General features: G+C 44.4%; 1 protein-coding gene across 1 annotated transcript; it reads right to left on the bottom strand.

The window, feature by feature from the left end:
* Nucleotides 1-112: 112 nt before the first annotated feature.
* Nucleotides 113-18,515, bottom strand: BNIP3 (BCL2 interacting protein 3). The gene is made up of 6 exons (XM_084845941.1): nt 17,989-18,515; nt 11,577-11,754; nt 8,072-8,156; nt 6,023-6,129; nt 5,766-5,915; nt 113-3,423 (listed from the first exon to the last, which is right to left on the bottom strand). The coding sequence occupies exons 1-6, from the start codon at nt 18,032-18,034 to the stop codon at nt 3,372-3,374; spliced, it is 618 nt and encodes a 205-aa protein (XP_084702067.1). The 5' UTR covers nt 18,035-18,515; the 3' UTR covers nt 113-3,371.
* Between the last annotated feature and the right edge of the window lie 797 nt (nt 18,516-19,312).

Here is a 19,312-nt window from a genome sequence, read left to right as displayed (position 1 = left end):
TATTTTCTAAGCTAGTAAGGCTGTTTTGCCCATGGACCTTCAAACCTCTCTCTCAAAAATAACCCCCCTTTCTTCAAGTTCATCATTCGTACATCTCTCCACTCTGGATATTCAATACAAAAGGGGCACACATTTTATTTATGTATTTATTCACTTTATTTTTGTATAGTACCAATAAACTTGAAATATACATTCAATGAAGTATTTCATAGTGTCTCAGCCGGAAGATAAAGTTCCAGATGTTTTCCATTGGACAGGAGAGCTAGTAACATTATTCTAACACAATAGTTGTACAAACTCCCACTACATAAAAATGTGAGATTTGAATGCAGTACATGTGACTGCACAGTGGCTACTGGAGAAACAAGCAACTTCAAGAATGCTACCTTAGTGCCTATCTTCTTTTGCTAGGTCAGGACTAATGAAACTATCTCTTCAGAAGTATCTACAACTGCCACTACCAGTGACAGCAGTTTAAAAAATGTACTGTTTCCTCTTTAGATGTGCCTTATCTACTCAAATTTGCAATGTAAATCTAATGATTTTCTAAGGTCTGGAAACATACAGCCCTGTCTCAGAAATCTAGGCGAGTCTCAAAAGAAGCCAAGGGAAGCTGATTCACCTCAATAGGGGAGAGCTCTACCTGTCTATCCTCCTGTGCACATGTGACTGCTTTTTTCACTGAAGTGAGCAAGGAATTCCTTAAAGCAACCTTTGCCAACCTGCCCCCTCCCCCAGATGATGTCCAACTACAACTCCCATTGCAGCCAAATGGCCCATGGTTTGATTCAGGAGGAGGATGGTTGTCCTGCACCTGGGGGCCCAAGGCTGCCTTTACTGCAAGGAAGTGCCTTGTACAAGTTGGAACTCCCATACCTATGAGGGACATGCAGACTGGGGTAGTCTTCACATATGCGGTAGCCGCATCGTGATTGCAAAGATAAAACCAAGCTAACCGCTTCAACTGACTCATCCAGCTGATTAAATCATGACATTCCAAATTACACAAACTGTTGACACAAGATATGGGCTGCCACAGTGCATAGTAACAGCTATATTAATTTCGGTTCTACTTAAGCATAAAAAAAGTTTGCCAAACGATAAGGCTAGCAATCAATGAAAAAAGCAAACTTCCATTTCGACTGATACACAATGTTAATATGGGGTGGATGCCAGACCACGCTACACCAATATTTCTGATTAGAGAGCAATCACTTCAGGTCACGTAGCACTGGAAAACTGCAATTATATTCAATTCCATTTTCAACACTGCATCCAGTAATAATGCTCCACAGGCAACCTTGGCAAGAATATTTGTTACACGTTTCCTGCATTGAGCAGGGGGTTGGACTCGATGGTCTTATAAGCCCCTTCCAACCCTACTATTTCATGATTCTATGAAGTGGTACGTACCTTGACCTTGCTTCTTCACAGCATCAAAAACTGTGTAAAATAGCCTTAAAATGACTAGGGAAATTAAGTGGCAGAAGATTCATACACCTTTTGCCAATTAGTTTTTTTGTTTTATCAGATAGGTTCTTTGTATCCACAGCATAGCCAAATACGTTTGACTGTGGAAGTGGATGATTAGAAAAATGCTTCGTCTGATGGTGGTAAATATACAATAACACACACACAAGCTTTTATTTAAGTGACAAGAAGAAAAGATGCTATGACAATCAGATTCTTTACTGTTCTGCAATCTAAAATTAAGGCTGTAATCCTGTGCAAAACTTAGTGAGTTCCACTGAATTCTATTATTTACTTAACAAGTAAATGTCAGATTCTGGGTTAATAAAAATGTAGGATGGAATGGGTTATTTTTTCATTCCATGTTGCAAAAATGTATACATTGCAAATAATTTTCAGCACAAGCTTGCTCTTGTGTAAAATTTTATTTTGGGTTAGTTTGGGGCAGGGAGACAAATGGTTAAAATTGGTTTGTCACCAAAACCTGCCTCCTCTTATGAGTAAAAAAGCATAAGCGTCAAACATTTTTCAGGCTAGAAACAAGCACTCCCCAATTCCTGTGTATCCGCCATACCAGCAGAGGCATGGATTCTCTGCCCGCAGGCCTACTATGATTCTATGCTAGACCTGTAGGAGTTTGCCTGCTGTAGTTCTAGCACAGAAATGCAGCAGGTTGTTGGGGATGGGCAGGGAGGAAGCTCTCCTTCCCTCTGCCATCTTGATTTCTATGGTGGAGATACAGGAATCAAGTTCACTTCCTGTGCAATCTGTATGGAAACGCAGTGGGCTGTTAAGAGGTGGGATGTAGGACTCCTTGCCTCTGCTGCCAGCACGCTTGGCTTCTATGCTGGGCAGGGAACAGAAAGTTTTTCTTTCTCCATGCCCAGCATGGAGTGGGGCAGTGGGATGCCAGAGGAGGGCACCCTACCCTCTTCCAGCAGTTCACTTACTCACCTGGGTGAAATTCCTAGTTGTCCATGGTGAGCAGCTAAAAATTAGACTGGGCGATAGTATTTATGTGCCTAAAAAGATATACCTACCTGCCATTAGTGACTATTGAATCCTGAGAACTTGTAACAAACCCCACATTCAGAGGCATGAGCCTTTGCTTACCCACCATGAGGAAAAATGCCATTTTGCCTCACTTGTGAGCTTGTCATACAGAAGTCTTGACTCAATGGGCTTTTGGCCTGATTTCTCATGGCCATCCTTTGGGAACGTTTTCTAGCCATCCACAATTTTTCTCAGAATTTGAGGGAAGCCTGGGGAATCTTTATTTCAGCATTAGTAGAAGTCATCTGTGCTAAAGTCATGCATATTTACACCATTATGGAGAGTTGCACGGCGTATAAACATTCACTAAAAAACATATGGGGAAAGACCCCATACTAAAACACACAAAACTATTTTTAGGATTCAGGGTTAAATCTTAAAGTAAATTACAAAGTCACTTCACATTGAGTAAAAAGACTGCATTCTTCAGAAATGTAAGGCCACAATGCCCTTAAGCCACCATAAAGTGGTACCAAGAGCAACCCTAACCAATATCTTCACAAGATTGAAAGGAACAAATATACAGATTAATTCCTTGCTATATAACCTTCACTACAGACATTGCATTTTTTGTCACACCATTCATTTAAAAAAAGAATAAAAGATACCTTCCTTCATCTAAACGATGCCTATGTTGAGCAGAGCAAAAAGGGCTTTACATACAAGAACTGTCTGGCTTTGGTTTTCATCCTTCCCCTTTACAACAGACCTAGGAGTACAACATTTAGAGAAAAAAAGTACATAACCACATCACTGTTGCACACTCTGGAGCTCCCTTTGTTCACCGTTCTGCATGCCTGGATGAACTCTGTCAAGGTTTCACAAGAAAGACAGATTCATTCTCACTCTTACAAGGAACTGCTGGAAGCTGTGGTTGTCAGCCGTCTTCCAATATAAATCCTAAGACACACAAACCAGTAAATGCTGTGCTTAATTTTGAACCAGGGTCAGTTTGTATGGATTCCCCCCTTTTCTTCCTGCCTTGACTACTGGCTATGTATGGGAATGGCTCTTGGTGCATCTACTTGATGCTGCAAAAGACCTAGACTTTCAAGCAGCTGGTTACATGTGATGAGGTGGAATTGTCTCTAGGCAACCTCAAAGGGAAGTGTTTTTTTTATCATCATGGAAAACATGGTTCCTTTTGGGCCACAAACTTTGTATGTGTGGGCAGATAACATCTGTAGACTTACCTGTAAGGCTGAAAGAATCTCCATTAGAAATTTGTTTTCAATAGCTTGGGACCTTGCATAAGACTTCACTAAAATCAAAACACTGAGATACTAAAAAAAAAAAAATGTACAGGTTTTCAGGTGAGATTTGAAGAGGTCCAATTTGGTCTGCATTATGTATTGATTCAAATGATGCCAAGCTACTGGAAAGCCAGAACTGGCGCTTCACAGATGTGACAGGAAGCCACAGTTGCTACCTGATCTCCTCTAGCATGAGATGTCAAAACGCCAGTATATGTTGAAGGAAGTGGTCCTATACCTAGCTGGGAGTACACCCCACTGAACATAGGACTTACTTCTAGATAAACGTCGGACAGTAAGAGACTTGCACCACAATCCTATACATGTCTACTCAAAAGTAAGTTCCACTGAGTTCAATGGGGCTTATTCTGAGGTAAGTGAGTGTACAATTGCTGTTTTCATTCACTTCCCATCATCATGGGAAAAGCAAACAGAGGAATAGAAGGAATTTGTATGTATGTAACCTCCCTTTCTTTCCCCAGGAAGTCTAAATATCTCATCACGAAAACAAGATAAAGCTATTATGCAATCTAGAAAAAAGTGTGCTGTTAATGGCGAGTTGCAGATATTTAATCATGCAATCTCCACAATGCAGGGAGAGAGAAAGAAAAGATGTCCCATAACTGCAGGCTGAATCTGTGACATCCTACTTACATGCAAGGTTCCCTGCTAATGCAGCTCCAACGGAACAACCACCCCAGTAACCACTGGGAGCCTTTAAATTCCTTTGCTGCCACTCAATAAGTGACTACAGATCAGTGCATTTTGATATCTAAAGACGGATTATCTTCTCACATCTTCACAGAGACCATTCAGACTGTCTTTTTGTTGCCATCACTGAAAGGAGCCATTTATCCTAGTTTATTTTATAAATGCCAGTGCCACCATAACCTTGTATTTCAATGGAAGGTCTTTTGAAATGGTTAATGGTGTCTTATAGTTGCAATCCATGAAGCCATACTTGAGCTAGATGGCTGGATGACATTCTGACAAAACACTTTAATCAGAAACACTTGGTGAAAAGATACAACACACTTGGGTGCGGACCAAAGAAGTCACACGATCCTAGATTGCCAACATACACCTCCTCCTCTGCTCTGTGCCTTGATTAGAACGATTAAAACAAAACACAGGAGAACATGTTACTGTCTGATTAGTCCATATGAAGCTCTTGGAAGGTGTTCTCTATTCATTCCACATTTGGGGGTTGGAAGCATGATGGTCTGGATAGCTGGTGAACACATAACCCTTCTGAAACATTCAGCTGCATCATATTTATGAACAGCATCCACTCCTGAGCTGTGAGCTACTTTTTTTCTTTAGTGGAAAATTGAGTGGTTGGTGTTTTTTTAAAATATTTTACTAGTATGAGCTACTATTATTACAGACATCTTCTCCTGTATTGTTACTGGAGAAGACAGCAAATTCCTCTATCACTATGAGCACGAGCATGTTGACTTGGTCCTGCTGCGTGGTCTGAAGCTGTATGATGTGGCAACCTTGCTAAAGTTAAGCAGGGCTGGGTCCAGTCAGTGTCCCAATGGGAGACCACCTGGGAACCTTACACTCGGAGTTCCATGAAAAAAAAATGGGATCTGAATTAACTAGCTAATTCTTGTACAAGGCAAAATTATTCTAAGAGCAGGATATTTTATTAAACTTATTCTCCTGTAACAAAGGAGGGCAACTAGTGGGCCTCCAGAACTTTTTTTGGCCTACAACTTCCATCTGCCCCAGCCAGCATAGCCAGTGGTGAGGGATCATGGGAGCTGTGGGCCCAAACATCTGGAGGGCCACAAGTTCAGCATCCCTGTATTCCAAGAAGATGACACAGGTACACTCTGTATTGCTCTTTTATCATTATGTGTAAGTTGGTGAAGAGGGCTGGATTAATTGGATAGCATTACTGGGATTCAAGGAGATCCTGACACAGCACACTACACTTCTACCCCAACACCTCCACAAACAAGTAATGGAATGAATCCTTACCCTAGCCCAATGGCAAGCAGGTGGGAAAGCAGCAGAGATGGTAGAAACACCTTCAAAAATTCTGCAGAAAAGATGCCCCCCTTCTTCATCACACTTGTGTTTCTCATGCTGAGGGTAGTTGTGCGCTTAGGGTGTTTAAACAGAAATTCCCTGGTGTGCGAGAAGACGAGAGAATTGTACCTGTAAATGTCTGTCACCGATCTGATGTACAGGCCACCAGGAAACAACGCATAGGCATTGTTCACAAGGACACTCACTTGGGTGGAATGTTCTCAGGCCTGCTGGACCAATCCCACATCCAATCTGAATTTTTCTTCAAGAGCCGTTCAACTTCTTTCCTTCTTTCCAGAAAATCATCTTCCGACTAAAAGGGTAGATACAATCAGACGGTTTGGTTAATTATCATGTTCAGAATACACACTGAACATGACCAACAAGCCGCACTCAACAACAAAGGCATGGATCTATGAGCTCAAGTTCCTCCATGGAGAGTAACGGGAAACCCCAGCCACACTTGAGGTGTTCGGCCTCTGGATCGTGACCTGTGGCTTTTATTTTCTAAATGGAACTGACTCATCAGAACTCTTAAGGGAGGCTGCTTAAGGCTGTGTCTGCATCAGGGCAATTTAAGGGGTGGACTACAGATCAGATGAATAACCAACTGATATCTACACTGAAATTAGGATTAATCCTCTTTTGACCAGCACTACTCCTAAAAAAATAAGAAAAAACGGCATGTCTAATTCTGTACATATTCATGCTTCACATCATGGGTACAGGACTGTAGCTTAAGAGTGCTAAAAGGTATTCTAAAAGTAAAGCATTGAGCAGGGGGTTGGACTCGATGGTCTTATAGGCCCCTTCCAACCCTACAACTCTATGATTCTAAGCTACTCTAGGGTAATTAATTAGTTCTTAAAACTGTGTTTGTTTCCACAAGATTGTTTTCACAGGCAACTCTTGAAAGTGTTAGGGGTTATTTACGTGCTTAAAAACAAGCTGTTCTGATTATCACTGTAACATTAACTCCAAACCAGCACCAGACAGCATTATATTCCTGTGTGGGCAAAAGGAGCCCTCAACCTTGAAAGAAGTTTTAAAAAAAACATTGAAAGAAGGTTATAAACTGCCAGAGGTATGGCTACTTTGGAAGTGGGGGTGTTCTTTAAGTGTTTTCTCCTGCCTTTCAGTCCCATATGGGTGCCTCTTAGGCAACTCCCAACTTAGAGAAAAACTCTATGCAGTTAGAACTAGTGGGAGATGCAGATGAGGCTCACAGTGTGAAGGCTTATGTGGGAGAGAAGGCGGTTCTTCAAATATTCTGATCCTAGGCCATTTAGGCCTCTATAGATCATCACCAGCACTTTGGATTGTGCCTAGAAAGAACAGGTAGCCAACCTAGATTTCAGAGAACTACAGTTATGTGCTCAAAAAAGACAAAGCACTGGTTAGCTGCATATTACTTCAAGCATCATCAGTGCATGAATGCTAACAAATAAGGGTCTTTGACGCTCATGCGTTCAAAAGTTCAAAACAGCGCTCCAAATCAAAACCGGCCTGCTAGCTAATTAAAGAACGGCATTCCTTGCAAAGCAGGCCTTTGGCGTGTAAGTGGGTCTGCTGGGTGGGATGTTGTTTTTATTCTGTGATTGTTTTGTTTTTAATTGTGTTTTAATGTATTTGTTTTATTATTTTAATCCCGTTTTATTTATGATTGCAAGCCACCTTGAATGCCATTTTCCTTGGTAGAAAGGCAGGATACAAATAAAATAAATACATTTTTAAAAAATTAACATTTCCAGCCACAAAATATTGCTGTGCAAACACTGAGGAAAAACTTTTATTATTCCGTTTCTTAGAAGCCTTTCTCAAAAAAAAAAAAAAAAATCCTCAAGGCAACTTTCAACAAAATGCTAACATACAAAAAATGTGAAACAATTTAAAACAGTTAAAAACAATTATCAATAAAATACCATGACCCCATAAAACAACTAAAACTTCAGTAACAACCATAAATAATTCCAATGATGCATTAAGAACCCCATCATATGCTTTCAAATGCCTAGGAATAGAGGAAGGTCTTAACCGGGCACCCAGAAGATGACAATGTTGGCGCCAGGTGGACCTTGCTGGGGAGAGTGTTCCATAATCTGGGGGTGGAGGGCACCAAAAAGGCCCTCTCCCTTGTTGCCATGTGATCTTCCCAAAACAAAAGTCCTCCATTGAGGGACAGGCACCTGGTGCTTTTATTGCTAGACTTTCTGATGTTTTCTATCAGAGAATCTTTATGAAAGGCTAGGCTTTACCTGAGAGCTATATTTTTCTCCACTGCCACGGCTCTCTACTTCAGCGGCTCTGTGAATGTCCTGAGGCGTTTGGGAACGAGGAGGGCTTTGTAAAGAGAAGTATGGGTTATTCACCAACAAGGAACAAGATCTGTAGATTCTTGCTTTATCAGGACCACAGACATCCAGGTCCAAATCCTCACTCAGCCACAAACGTGAAGATAGAAAATTCAAAAGGGAGAACAGAAATTTCTGAGAGCCAGTGTGGTGTAGTGGTTGGTGTTGGGCTGGGACTTCGTATACCCAAGTTGTAGTCCCCACTCAGCCATGAAGCTCACTGGGTGACCCTGGGCCAGTCCCTATCTCTCAGTCTAATCTACCTCCAGAGGACTGTTGTGAGGATAAAGGCAGGGAAGAACCATGTACATTGTGCAGGGCCCCATCTACATGAGCCATTTACTTTGGGGCTCCTGTGATTCAAGGTCCTTCAGGACATACATCACAGTTGCCACCTCGCAGCCAAACCATGGTTTTCACCATGTGGATTTCCAAAGAGGCGTTTTGCTGCAATGTTTTTGATTTGCTGCGGGTTTCCCATGGTTGCGAGCTGTCTGTCACTTCCCTGAAGTGACTTCGCATTTTGTGGTGGGCATGTAGTAGGCGTGCCTAGTGCTTGTGTCACTCTGTGACGCCCCTTCACTCCTCCCTGTTCCTTCGTGGCTGCAGAGTTACAGAGGCACGGAGAAGCGTGCTCATTTCTTCAACCACACCTTTGCAGGTTTGTATCTTTGCAATGGCTGCTTTGGAGTCAGTGGCCAAGGGCCAGGGCGGTTCGGTGGAGCAGAAGGTCCAGGACCAACTTTGCTCCAGCCACCATTTTGGAATTATGGGTTGGCATGTACCTCTCATGGGCACACGCCTTCGCGTGTGCGAACCATCGCGAGAGTCACGGGCTGGAGAACTGCCAAACAGTTGGCATGTTAACAAAGGAGCAGACCTCCCACATTTTACCTAAGAAGGAACAAACAGACACAAAAGAACCCCTAAAATACAAAACAGCCACTAAAACCCAAAGTGTCACACCCCTACCCTCATGTGCCTGCGCAGCTGCACATTTAAATATAATGATACAAAAAAGAGCAACCGCAGTCTACTTTGCTTCAACGGCTATGTGTCAGGGCACAGCGGATTTCCCATTAGAAAAGTCAGCAGTAAATCGAAGGTGTACCGCAGCAGAAGCTAATGCGCAGCTACAATGCTGCGCAGTTACGATGGAGTGAAGGTTGAAAGTGGTGCTGTGTAGATGGCCTCTGAACTATTTGGAGAATGGGCGGAATAAAAATGGAGAACATAAAGACTCTCAAGACAAATTTGGAAAAATCACCTCTGGATCAAGTAGCGTTATAGCTATATCACGTCTTCCCCAATCAGGGAGCAGTAGTAGGTCACCAAAGATCAATAAAGCAATGATTACATTAATTATTGCAGTAATGACTATTACATTTCCATAAAAACAGTTGTATCTTCTTCCTATAATATCTGTTATGAAAATACCCAGTTTATTATATAGAGCTGCCTGGAAGGAGATGGACACCAACATTTATTAGAACTGGTCTACTTATATATCGAACAATTACTGGGATAAAATGGGTCAAAAATTGGATTAATGAGATCTTAAAAAACAGGGCTAGCCCATGATATTTTGTTGCGTGAGGTGGAACAGCAAACTGCATCCTATCCTCAAAGCCCGAGCAAATTATTTTAGCACCCATGGCAGAGAATTCCAGAAGTGCCTTTCCCTGGAAGAAAACAAATAATAAAAATAAATTAAGTAACTAACACCTTTTTTGCCCTTTCATCTCAAGCAAGATTAGCTGCCCAAGGCAGCTGCCTCTCTCTGCCCCCACTCCCCAAACTGAACACCCAGGAAACTGAATTCTGTTCAGGATGTGAAATTAGGTTAGCCGTTCACATATTTATTTACTGATCAAAGTCTGCAATGAAAGATTTGCCTTCAACCTTTCTCATTCCTGGAGCTAGGTTTTGGAGCCAATCTGGACTCCGTGGTAAAAGCATCTTTTCATTTAACATGCAAATAGCAGCAGCAGAGGAGTGCGGGTGGGGGGCTGATCATTAAAGGGCTCATTTAACCCTTTCTTCCTCTCCTGTGGTCCTGAGGAAAATCTCTCCTCTGCAGCTTGGTTTAAGTAGAAATCTCCCATGCACATAGCACCTCCAGGGGACGGATTTTCCTCAGAAGCAGCATAGCAGGGGAAGAAAAGGTTACATCCCCCCTCCACACCTGCTCTGAACCTATTAACTATCAGACGAGCTGATGCTATTTTATTTACATATTTAGAAACCTGCAAGTTAAATGTAAAGCCCTCAGACTCGGGATAAGTGTAGGTGAACCCTTGACAGTCAAAGGTCTCTTCTGACTCTAACCCCTTTACGGCAGCTGAGCAAATCACTGCCAGAGACATCAATTGGGTTCGGACGATCGTGGCGGGGGAAGAAGCCATCATGGTTTCTCCCCCTGCCCCTGCTGCACGCGCAACTGCCATATGCTTTATTCCCCACGGTGCAGCGTGGGTCGGCATGTCATCTGAACCTGGCATGTGACGCGGGGAGGGTGGGTGGCCTCCATACCCACCCTACAACCCACGATGTGCATTAGGGGTAGTGAGGTGGGTACAAAACCTATTCGCCGCTGTGCCCCACGCCAGGTTTGGAGTACACGCCAACCTGCACTGCAGCACAGGGAATAATGCAAATTATGGTCACACACACTGGGGTGGGGGAGCTATGATGGCTTCTTCCCTGCACCAGCAATCGTCCAAACGCGCCCATCATCAGCCCATCCAAATCCTTTAACACTTTATAATATAGATCAGCCTTCCCCAACCTGGTGTTCTCCAGGTATGTTAGACTACAGCTTCCTGCATCTCCCAGTCAGCATGACTGGCTGGGGTATGCTAGGAGGGGTAGTCCAACACATCTGGAGGGCACCAGGTTGAGCAAGGCTGATACATAGATTGTGCTTACACTTGCAGCCCACTGTTTCTTTAGAAGACATACAGCAGCTTACCTGGAGGTCTCCCTTCTAGACACTGATTAGGTTTAGCTTCAACAGTAATCCCAAACCATTCACTAGGCTTGGAACAGTTTGCTTAACTGAAGGTTTCAACCTAGTTTAAATAAATAGCTGAAGAGGAACAGAAACGGACATTGACTCTGACCAAGCAGAAGGTCAATGACTGCAGCAAAAGGTCAGACTGCATCATCAGACCGATTTATCAAACTCTAAGACCACGCATGCATACGCAGCAGAACGGGGTGGGCAACCTGGTGCCCTCCAGATGTTTTGGACTACAGCTCCCATGATCCCTAATAACTAACCATGCTGGCTGGAGCTGATGAGAGATCTAGTCCAAAACATGTAGAGCTTCCCAGGCTGCTTAACCTTGCAGAAGAAATAAAGGGTAAATTCTGTTTAAAATAGCCAACGCTATATATTATGGAGTACCTGTCACAGTGCGAGCTCTCTCGTGAACTGCTTCTTCCAGACTCATGCTGGGCATCTAGAAGAATCTTCTCCATATCACCATTGTAAATAGAAACGGAAGCTGGAACTTGTTCCTGGCTTGCTGACAGGGCACCATTACCGTTCCCATTGCTGCTGAAGTGCAATTCCACCCAGGAACCTACTTGGCATAGGTTTAGAAGCAAGACAAAACAAAAACCAAATTTTAGATTAAGAAGTCAAGTACTCTGGTTTGTTGACATTCTGTTCCAAGCCTGGCTTAATGGCCTCTTTCTCGCATTCCAGGAAGTGAACAGAGTTCCCAGATTACTGCCTGTTAATAATAAAACTCTACGGTAATAGCAGTGATGTAGGCCTCTGGGTCAGTGTGAGCACACAGGCATTATGTCTCCACCCCCTGCTATCCTATGGAAATATGTTGTCAGGAGCACCCTAGCTGCCTCTTGCAGTCCCCACCAATAGCCAACTCAGGACACAGACGACGAGGATTCTTTCCGAGGCTTTATTCCTTTATTACTTTGACTCTTTCAGATACTAATCACTAGCGACAAAGCAAGGAACAGCACTGGGGAAAGATAGCAGAGTAGCCTAAGCTCCAGGTAAGGCAGTTGGTCCCCGTTTGAAGGGGAACCACGGGAAGACTCTGAACCTATGGGCTATGGAGAGATCCTCCCTCTTTCCCTTGGGTCCTTGGGACGCGACGAGCGGTACGCCTCCTTTTGGCGCCCTCCATCTATCATCACTCCCTACGTCTGCACCAAGCATCCAGCAAGCCCCCCTCCAGCGCTCTCTCACTGCCAGGGTCACTATCTCTCCCAGGAATGCTAGCAGGAGGAATCTCTACCAGCTGCTGTGCTTGTGAGAGATGAGCAAGCTCCTCTCCCATGGATTGCTGTTCCTCCTCAGAATCAGAACTGCTCTGAGGCTCTATGGGCTCAGTTTCCACCCTGACATATGTTGACTAAAATCAATATTGGGATCATAGGACAAGGTCCATGGCACTTGACTTAACCCACACACACACACTTCACGTACAACCTAATTTTTACATGTAAAATCCTTCTATGTACAATCTCTGCCAGAAACCTGTGGATAGAGGGTAGGCTTCTTTTCAAAGATATGACCCTACATACAGGTTTATAAAAATCTCCCCTTCTGAATTTCTCCCTACATTTTGTAATTCTGAATTCCCTGAACATGCTTCCATATTGCACTGATGCATTAGCAAGCCACCAAGTCCATTAAAAAAAAAAAAAATTCTGGACTTGGTTCAGACTAATGCATATTTGTAGTTTGTCAGTTTTCAGTTCAGTTGTATGGTGTGTACTGTTTTTCCCCTTAGAGATGTGGTGTGTACTGTTTTTCCCCTTATACATATACCTGTTGATTAAATCACTCATGTGATCAGTCCACTGAGTCAGGACAGATAAGAGAAAGCACTTCTTCACACAGCACATAGTTAAACTATGGAATTCGCTACCAAATATATCTATGGCCACCAATTTGGATGGCTTTAAAAGGGGGTTGGACAAATTCCCGGAGGAAAAGGCTTTCAATGGCTATAAGTCCTGATGGCTATGTGCTACCTCCAGTACCAGAGGCAGTGAGCCTAGGTACACCAGTTGCTGGGGAACATGGGTGGGAGGGTGCTGTTGCACTCATGTCCTGCTTGTGGGTTCCTGGTCGACAGCTAGTTGGCCACTGTGTGAACAGAATGCTGGACTAGATGGACCCTTGGACTGATCCAGCAGGGCTCGTATGTTCTTATGGTTCCTTTTTTTCCACCATGATTTAATCAATGCACACACACCAGTAACACTTTTTTTTTTAAGCCCAAACTGAAAAGACTGGCAAATCTGACGTCCGAAATTAATTTTAGAAATTCTCCAAGTTAACATGAAAGGCAGGTAGAGAGAAACGGTGCAGCTGAGTGAGCTCCATGGAACAATAATGGAAAGGAATGAGGGAGCTGCACTGAAATAGCAGGCAGTACAGCCACACCCACATACTTAGTCCCATTCATTCCAGCAATAGATGCAATCCAACCCAACTCTATGCTGTTGCCTATCTAGATTCCCTCATTTTCCCAGAGAGGAAGGGGAGAGCATTGGAGGGGGGAATTAATTAATTAATTAATTATATTTCTATACCGCCCCATAGCCAAAGCTTTCTGGGCAGTTCACAAAAATTAAAAGCCACTAAAATACACTGTATAAAATTGTATAAAATACATTCACATAATAACATAGAATAATACACACATCATATATCTAAAACAAAAACAATCAGCCAGAGGCAATCAAGAAACTCATGATACGCTGCCAAATGCCTGACAGAAGATGGCAGTTTTAATCTGGTGCTGAAAAGATGACAATGTTGGTTCCAGGCAGGCCTCAGGAGGGAGATCATTCTAGAAACGGGGAGCCACCACAGAGAAGGCCCTGTCCCATGATGCCTCCTTTGGAGGAGGCATCCAGAGGAGGGCCTTAGATGCAGAGCATTGTGTGCAGATTGGTTCATGCCAGGAGAACCATTCTGTCAGGTACTGTGGTCCTGAATTGTGTAGGGCTTTATAGGTCAAAACCAGCACTTTGAATTGGGCTCAGAAACATGTAGGCGCAGTTCAGACACATAGTTCAGACACCTTGCAATGCATCCAATATTCCAGACATGGTAGAGCTTCTGGGATGGACATTTTGGTAAATATTTTTTATCACTTGAAACTTTTGTCTAGCCAGCAAAGAATGCCACTAAGAAAAAGCTCACTTAATATGATTTATTATGCAGGACATTTGGGAGTTCCAAGGCATCCATTTTGATGCATATTTCTGCCCCAGTGTGTTTTGTAAGTCTGTTCCTTGGCCTTTTTTGTGGTCTGGTTCTGGGGACTTCAATTCCCAGGATGCTTAGCAACAGAAGAAAACCAAGCAAGGCAAATGGGGAGAGGAGAGAGAAAAACCAGGCTGGGGGGGGGGGGGAGAGAAGGAACCAGAACACTATATGTGAGCAAGCAACATGTTAAACAACAGTCATCCTCGTTACCAGATTAAAGGTATAAATAGATAAAATATATATAATCTGTATACTGCTAGTACATAATGTCTCCTGAACAAACAAGTCCCTCTGGGTCACTTTGAAAAATAAACAGTCTAACAGGAGTTGTGAAATACTCTCTTACAAAATAAAACTGAGGTTATTTGAGACACCAACAGCTCTCATGCACAGGGCATAAACAAACAGCTGCCGGCCCATGCTTTTGACAGCTGCATGTCAGGCAGCAATGTAACCAGTGAAGCTTTCCCAAGTAATGTAATTCCATGCTGGAGAAAACCACCCTAGTTAAATTTCTGCCACACGTATCTGATAAAGGCACAGGAACCTTCTCAGAAGAGTAGGGTGGACGTCAGCTTTGATATGTTCAAACAGAAACCGGAAAAGAACATGGACTACAAGCAATTTCTATTTCCAAGTTTCTGTATAGTAGTGTTCCAAAAATACATTGAAAATCCAGCTAGAACTGTGCCTGTCTACCATGGGCACTGAAAATACAAAGCTAACAAATACAAATACGTGCATGATAGAAACCTAAAGTATGGTAAATAGTGCGAAGGGGCACTGGATATTACATTCTCTGCAAGTTCCGCATTTGTAACCACTAGATTAGATTTTGCTTCCCTTAAACTTTTCTTGGAGAATGTGCATCAGCTGCTATGCTGTAGTGGGTCCGTAAAATGACAGTGTAAATATGACTATATGAATGCTGATAGCAAAATCTCAGCAGTACGGGCTGGAAGGGTGTTCTTCTTTCACACTTTGGGGAAAGGGGAGCATCACATCTAAAGAATGCATATGCTGAGGGACCATTTATTTATTTAAAACATTTGTATCCCACCCTATATCATTAAGATCTCAGGGTAGCATACAGATAAAATCAATTTAAACAGTATAAAACAATAATTTAAACAGCTAAAAGCATATGAACCAAAAGCAACGAACCAAACCAATCCAATTCATATACAGTATCCTTAATTGCATGTTAACTGAGTGTGTTAACAGTACAATCCTATACAAATCTACTCAGAAGTAAGTCCCATTGAGGGCAATGGGGCTTACTCCCAGGTAAGTGAGTACAGCATTGCAGCCTCAGTGTGTTAACGGAACAGAAATTAATCCATATGTTTAATTTATCAGACAGCCTCAAACCATCTTTGTCACTGCAGGCTCAGGTAGACTCGGTGACTAGAAGTGCCTTTTACCAGCTTTGGTTGGTATTCCAGTTATGGCCGTTCCTGGGACAGGGATAGTCTGGCCACAGTCATCAATGCCTTCGTAACTCAAGACTGGATTATTGCAATACTCTCTATATGGGGTTTGCCTTGAGGCAAGTCTGAAAACTTCAGCTAGTGCATATTTCAGCAGTTAGGTTGCTGAGTGGGGCATCCTACTGTGAGCATGTTACACCTTTGCGCAAAGAACTGCACTGGCTGCCAATATATTACCAGGCCAGGTTTCAGGTGATGTTACTGACATATAAGGCCTTGAATAACTTGGGACCAGGCTACCCGAGGGAGAACATTTCTCCATATCAACCTGCCCATTCACTGAGATCCACAGATCAGGGATTCTGTTCTATTGCCTGCACGTGTACATCTGACAGCAATCAGATGTGCGAAGGGCCTTTTCTGTTGTGGCACCCAGCCTTTGGAATGCTCCCCCCCCACCCTGCCTTTCATTATGACAGGTGCTATCCTTGATGGTGTTTCAGTGCCTCTTAAAAACATCTGTCATACAAAATAACAAACTCCCATGCTCCTTTTATATGCTGTATAAATTGTATTTTTACTCTTCTATTAGGTATTCAGCTCCTACTTTGGCCATTTTACTGTAGATGGTCCATAAATATATTGGTTATAGACTAAAAATTATAATTAGTGAATTCCTTTGTTTCTTTAGTGATTTTGGTTGATTATTATGTACGTTCTTCTCTTGGTTGCCTTTGAAATAAATAAAATTTCATGGGGAAAAACATATCTGTTTACCCAGGCATTTGCTGATTTTAATACCTAGCTTAATAGATTTTTTTAACTTTGTATTTTATTTTAATTGTTTTAGGACACAATCCTAAGCACGTTTTGACAGAAAAAACCCTGGCTGAGGAAAGCTGGAAGTTGTAGGCCTTTTTTCTGTCTAAACATGCATAGGACTGCACCCTTAATTAATTTTGTATACCACCCTCTGATTTGGTAATGAAGGGGAATATATAAGGGACAGCGCTCTTGCATTCATGTCCTGCTTGTGGCTTCCCATTGGCAGTTGGTCAGTCACTGTGTGAACAGAACGCTAGTCTAGATGGAGCCTTGGTCTGATCCAGCAGGGCTCTTCTTATGAACTGATATAAATATTTTAAATAAACAAACAAAGATCAAGGGGATGGGTAGATACAGTTCTTTCAGGTTTAACAGAAAGTTGACATTTCCCTTAGACAACAACAGCAAGAAATCTAAATCTAAATTAATACTTGCATATCCACCTTGCAATTGTCACGGTATTTGGCAAAACAACCCAAGATATCATGTAGCAGTACTGCTTATTTCTGTGATTACAGGTGCAGTCTACATCCCACTGGGGTCAATGGGGAAACTCCCTTTTATGTTGCAATCTACCTTCCGGTTTCTCAGCATACACTGGTTAGTAAATCCAATGATGTCAGCTCTTAACAAGAGCCATGTGTCAGTAATTTCCAAACGGCAATTATTTACAACTACAAATGCTGCAGGAAGCTCTCAGAAAAAGCTGGATGTGTCACGTAGGCAAAGCCACAATCAGCACAGATGGAGAACAGAAACGACTATAACAATGGTGGAACTGTCATGGATCTGCCTGTTCTGTACTTTGAAAACTGGGAGCAACACAGGCCGTTTTTAAGCAACGCTTGCCATACCGGTTCGTAGTTTGCCAAGAGTGTTTGTTATACTGTCAGTGCGACGCGAGGGAAAGCCATGTATCTCCAACTTACAGAAAACTCAGGCTGCTGACAGCCCCATGAAATACAGGCCTGGAACCCTTGCTCACAAATGGTGCCAACGTAACACTGTGCAACTTGATATCTCAGCATTCAGTTTCCACCACTGCCGTCCACACCACCACCACCCATGTTAGAGTCCTAACTACCACTGGAAATTAAAGTATTAATAAGCCTAGAACTGGATCTGGGAAGGCCTCGGGGGTTCCAAACAAGGCGATCATGGGCCTCTCACAGCTCTGCTTCGGAGCAGCAAAGGAAGCGGCAGCTTTTCCCATCAAGACGCCGTGCAATCGAGGGCCCTTCTTCAGGGGATCCCAGCGCTGGCGATCTTTCTGGGAAACGCCGTTCAAGAGGAGGGGGATCTCTTACCCTGCAGATTTTCCTCCTGCACCCCCGGCGCCTCGCCCGACGACATTGCTGCTGGGAAGGAGCGTTCCTATCTCGGGACCCCTCGTGAGTCGCCCGGGTTGCTGCTGCCGCTGCTCTTGTTTTCTCCCCCCGCCTTCCCAGCCGCCCCTGGCGCCGCTGGCAGTAGCAGCTGCTGCGGCCGGCTGCTGCGCCCGTCGGCTCCGGCCGCGCACCGGGCTGACCGCCCCCCGAGAGCGAGCGCGCCTGTGATTGCTATTGTCGGCGCTGCCGCGGGTTCGAGGGGTGGCGCCGTCTCCGGAGGACGGTCGGGCGCGATTGGCTGCCAGAGCCCGTCTTCGCCGCGCCGCGCCGCGCCTCCCCCTTTGGCTCTCGCAACGCACGCAGGAGGCAGCCTGGGGAAGAGCGCAGGCGGGCGCCGCGCGCCCTGGCTGCCGCAGGGACCAGCAGCGGCTCGGGCGCGATTAGTCCCCTGTGCCCCGATCTCCAGCGGCAGGCGACGCTCCTCCGCGAACAGCCCTGCTCACCTCGCGCGACGCACTTCGGCGCCCCCGTATATGTGCTCCGTTGCACGCTCCGGATTGGCGAGGCTCTGGGGCAAAGCCAAGCCTGGTGTGCATTGGTCGCCGAGCGCGGCTAGGCTCCTGTCCGATTGGACGAGGGACGGGGGTGGGCTGGGGCCCACCGGGGGGTGGCGGCCCCCCGAGTTAATCTTTTCTGCGCGAGGATGACCTCATGTTCCGACGCTGATCGCGTCCAGCGGCACTTAAACTCCTCCGCCGACGAGGCAGCTTGTTTACCGGCCTGGTTTGGCCGTCTGAGAACATTAACCCCTTGCTAACAGCAGTTCCACTTTTGCAGGACGCCCCCTTTTCCGCTCTTTTGCAGGACGCCCTCTGATCCGTCTCTTTCGTTCGGAAACGGAATGGTTTAAACAAAAGCGCGTGTTAAGCTTCGGTCAGGAATGGTCCCCGAGCTTCTAGTTTGCTCCGTGTTTCTTACCCCATAGCAAACGGCATCATGCTCAGGCCGTCTAGCCCAGTATTGTCAACACTGACTGGCAGCGGCTCTCTAGAGTTTCAGGCAGGGTTCTTCTCAAGCCCTGCCTGGACATGCCGGGGATCGAACCTGGGACCTTTCGCATGTCAAGCGCGTGCTCTGGCGCGGAGTCGTGGCCCCTCCCAATGGGCCAGGTGCGGGCAGTCTCCAGGCTTGTGAAATCTATTTTGTCTGTTTTTTACTAGAACCCCGAGATCTACCAACCGGACACAGGTGCAAAAGACATGTGCTTAGAATTAAAGCATTCTCAGCCCTGGAATTAGTTTTG

The sequence above is a fragment of the Heloderma suspectum genome, chromosome 3, assembly GCF_057233095.1.
Source record: "Heloderma suspectum isolate Gila_16-S chromosome 3, 16-S_ref, whole genome shotgun sequence".
NCBI lineage: Eukaryota > Metazoa > Chordata > Lepidosauria > Squamata > Helodermatidae > Heloderma > Heloderma suspectum.
Note: the sequence above shows the minus strand (reverse complement) of the source record. Positions and strands in the feature narration are given on the sequence as shown.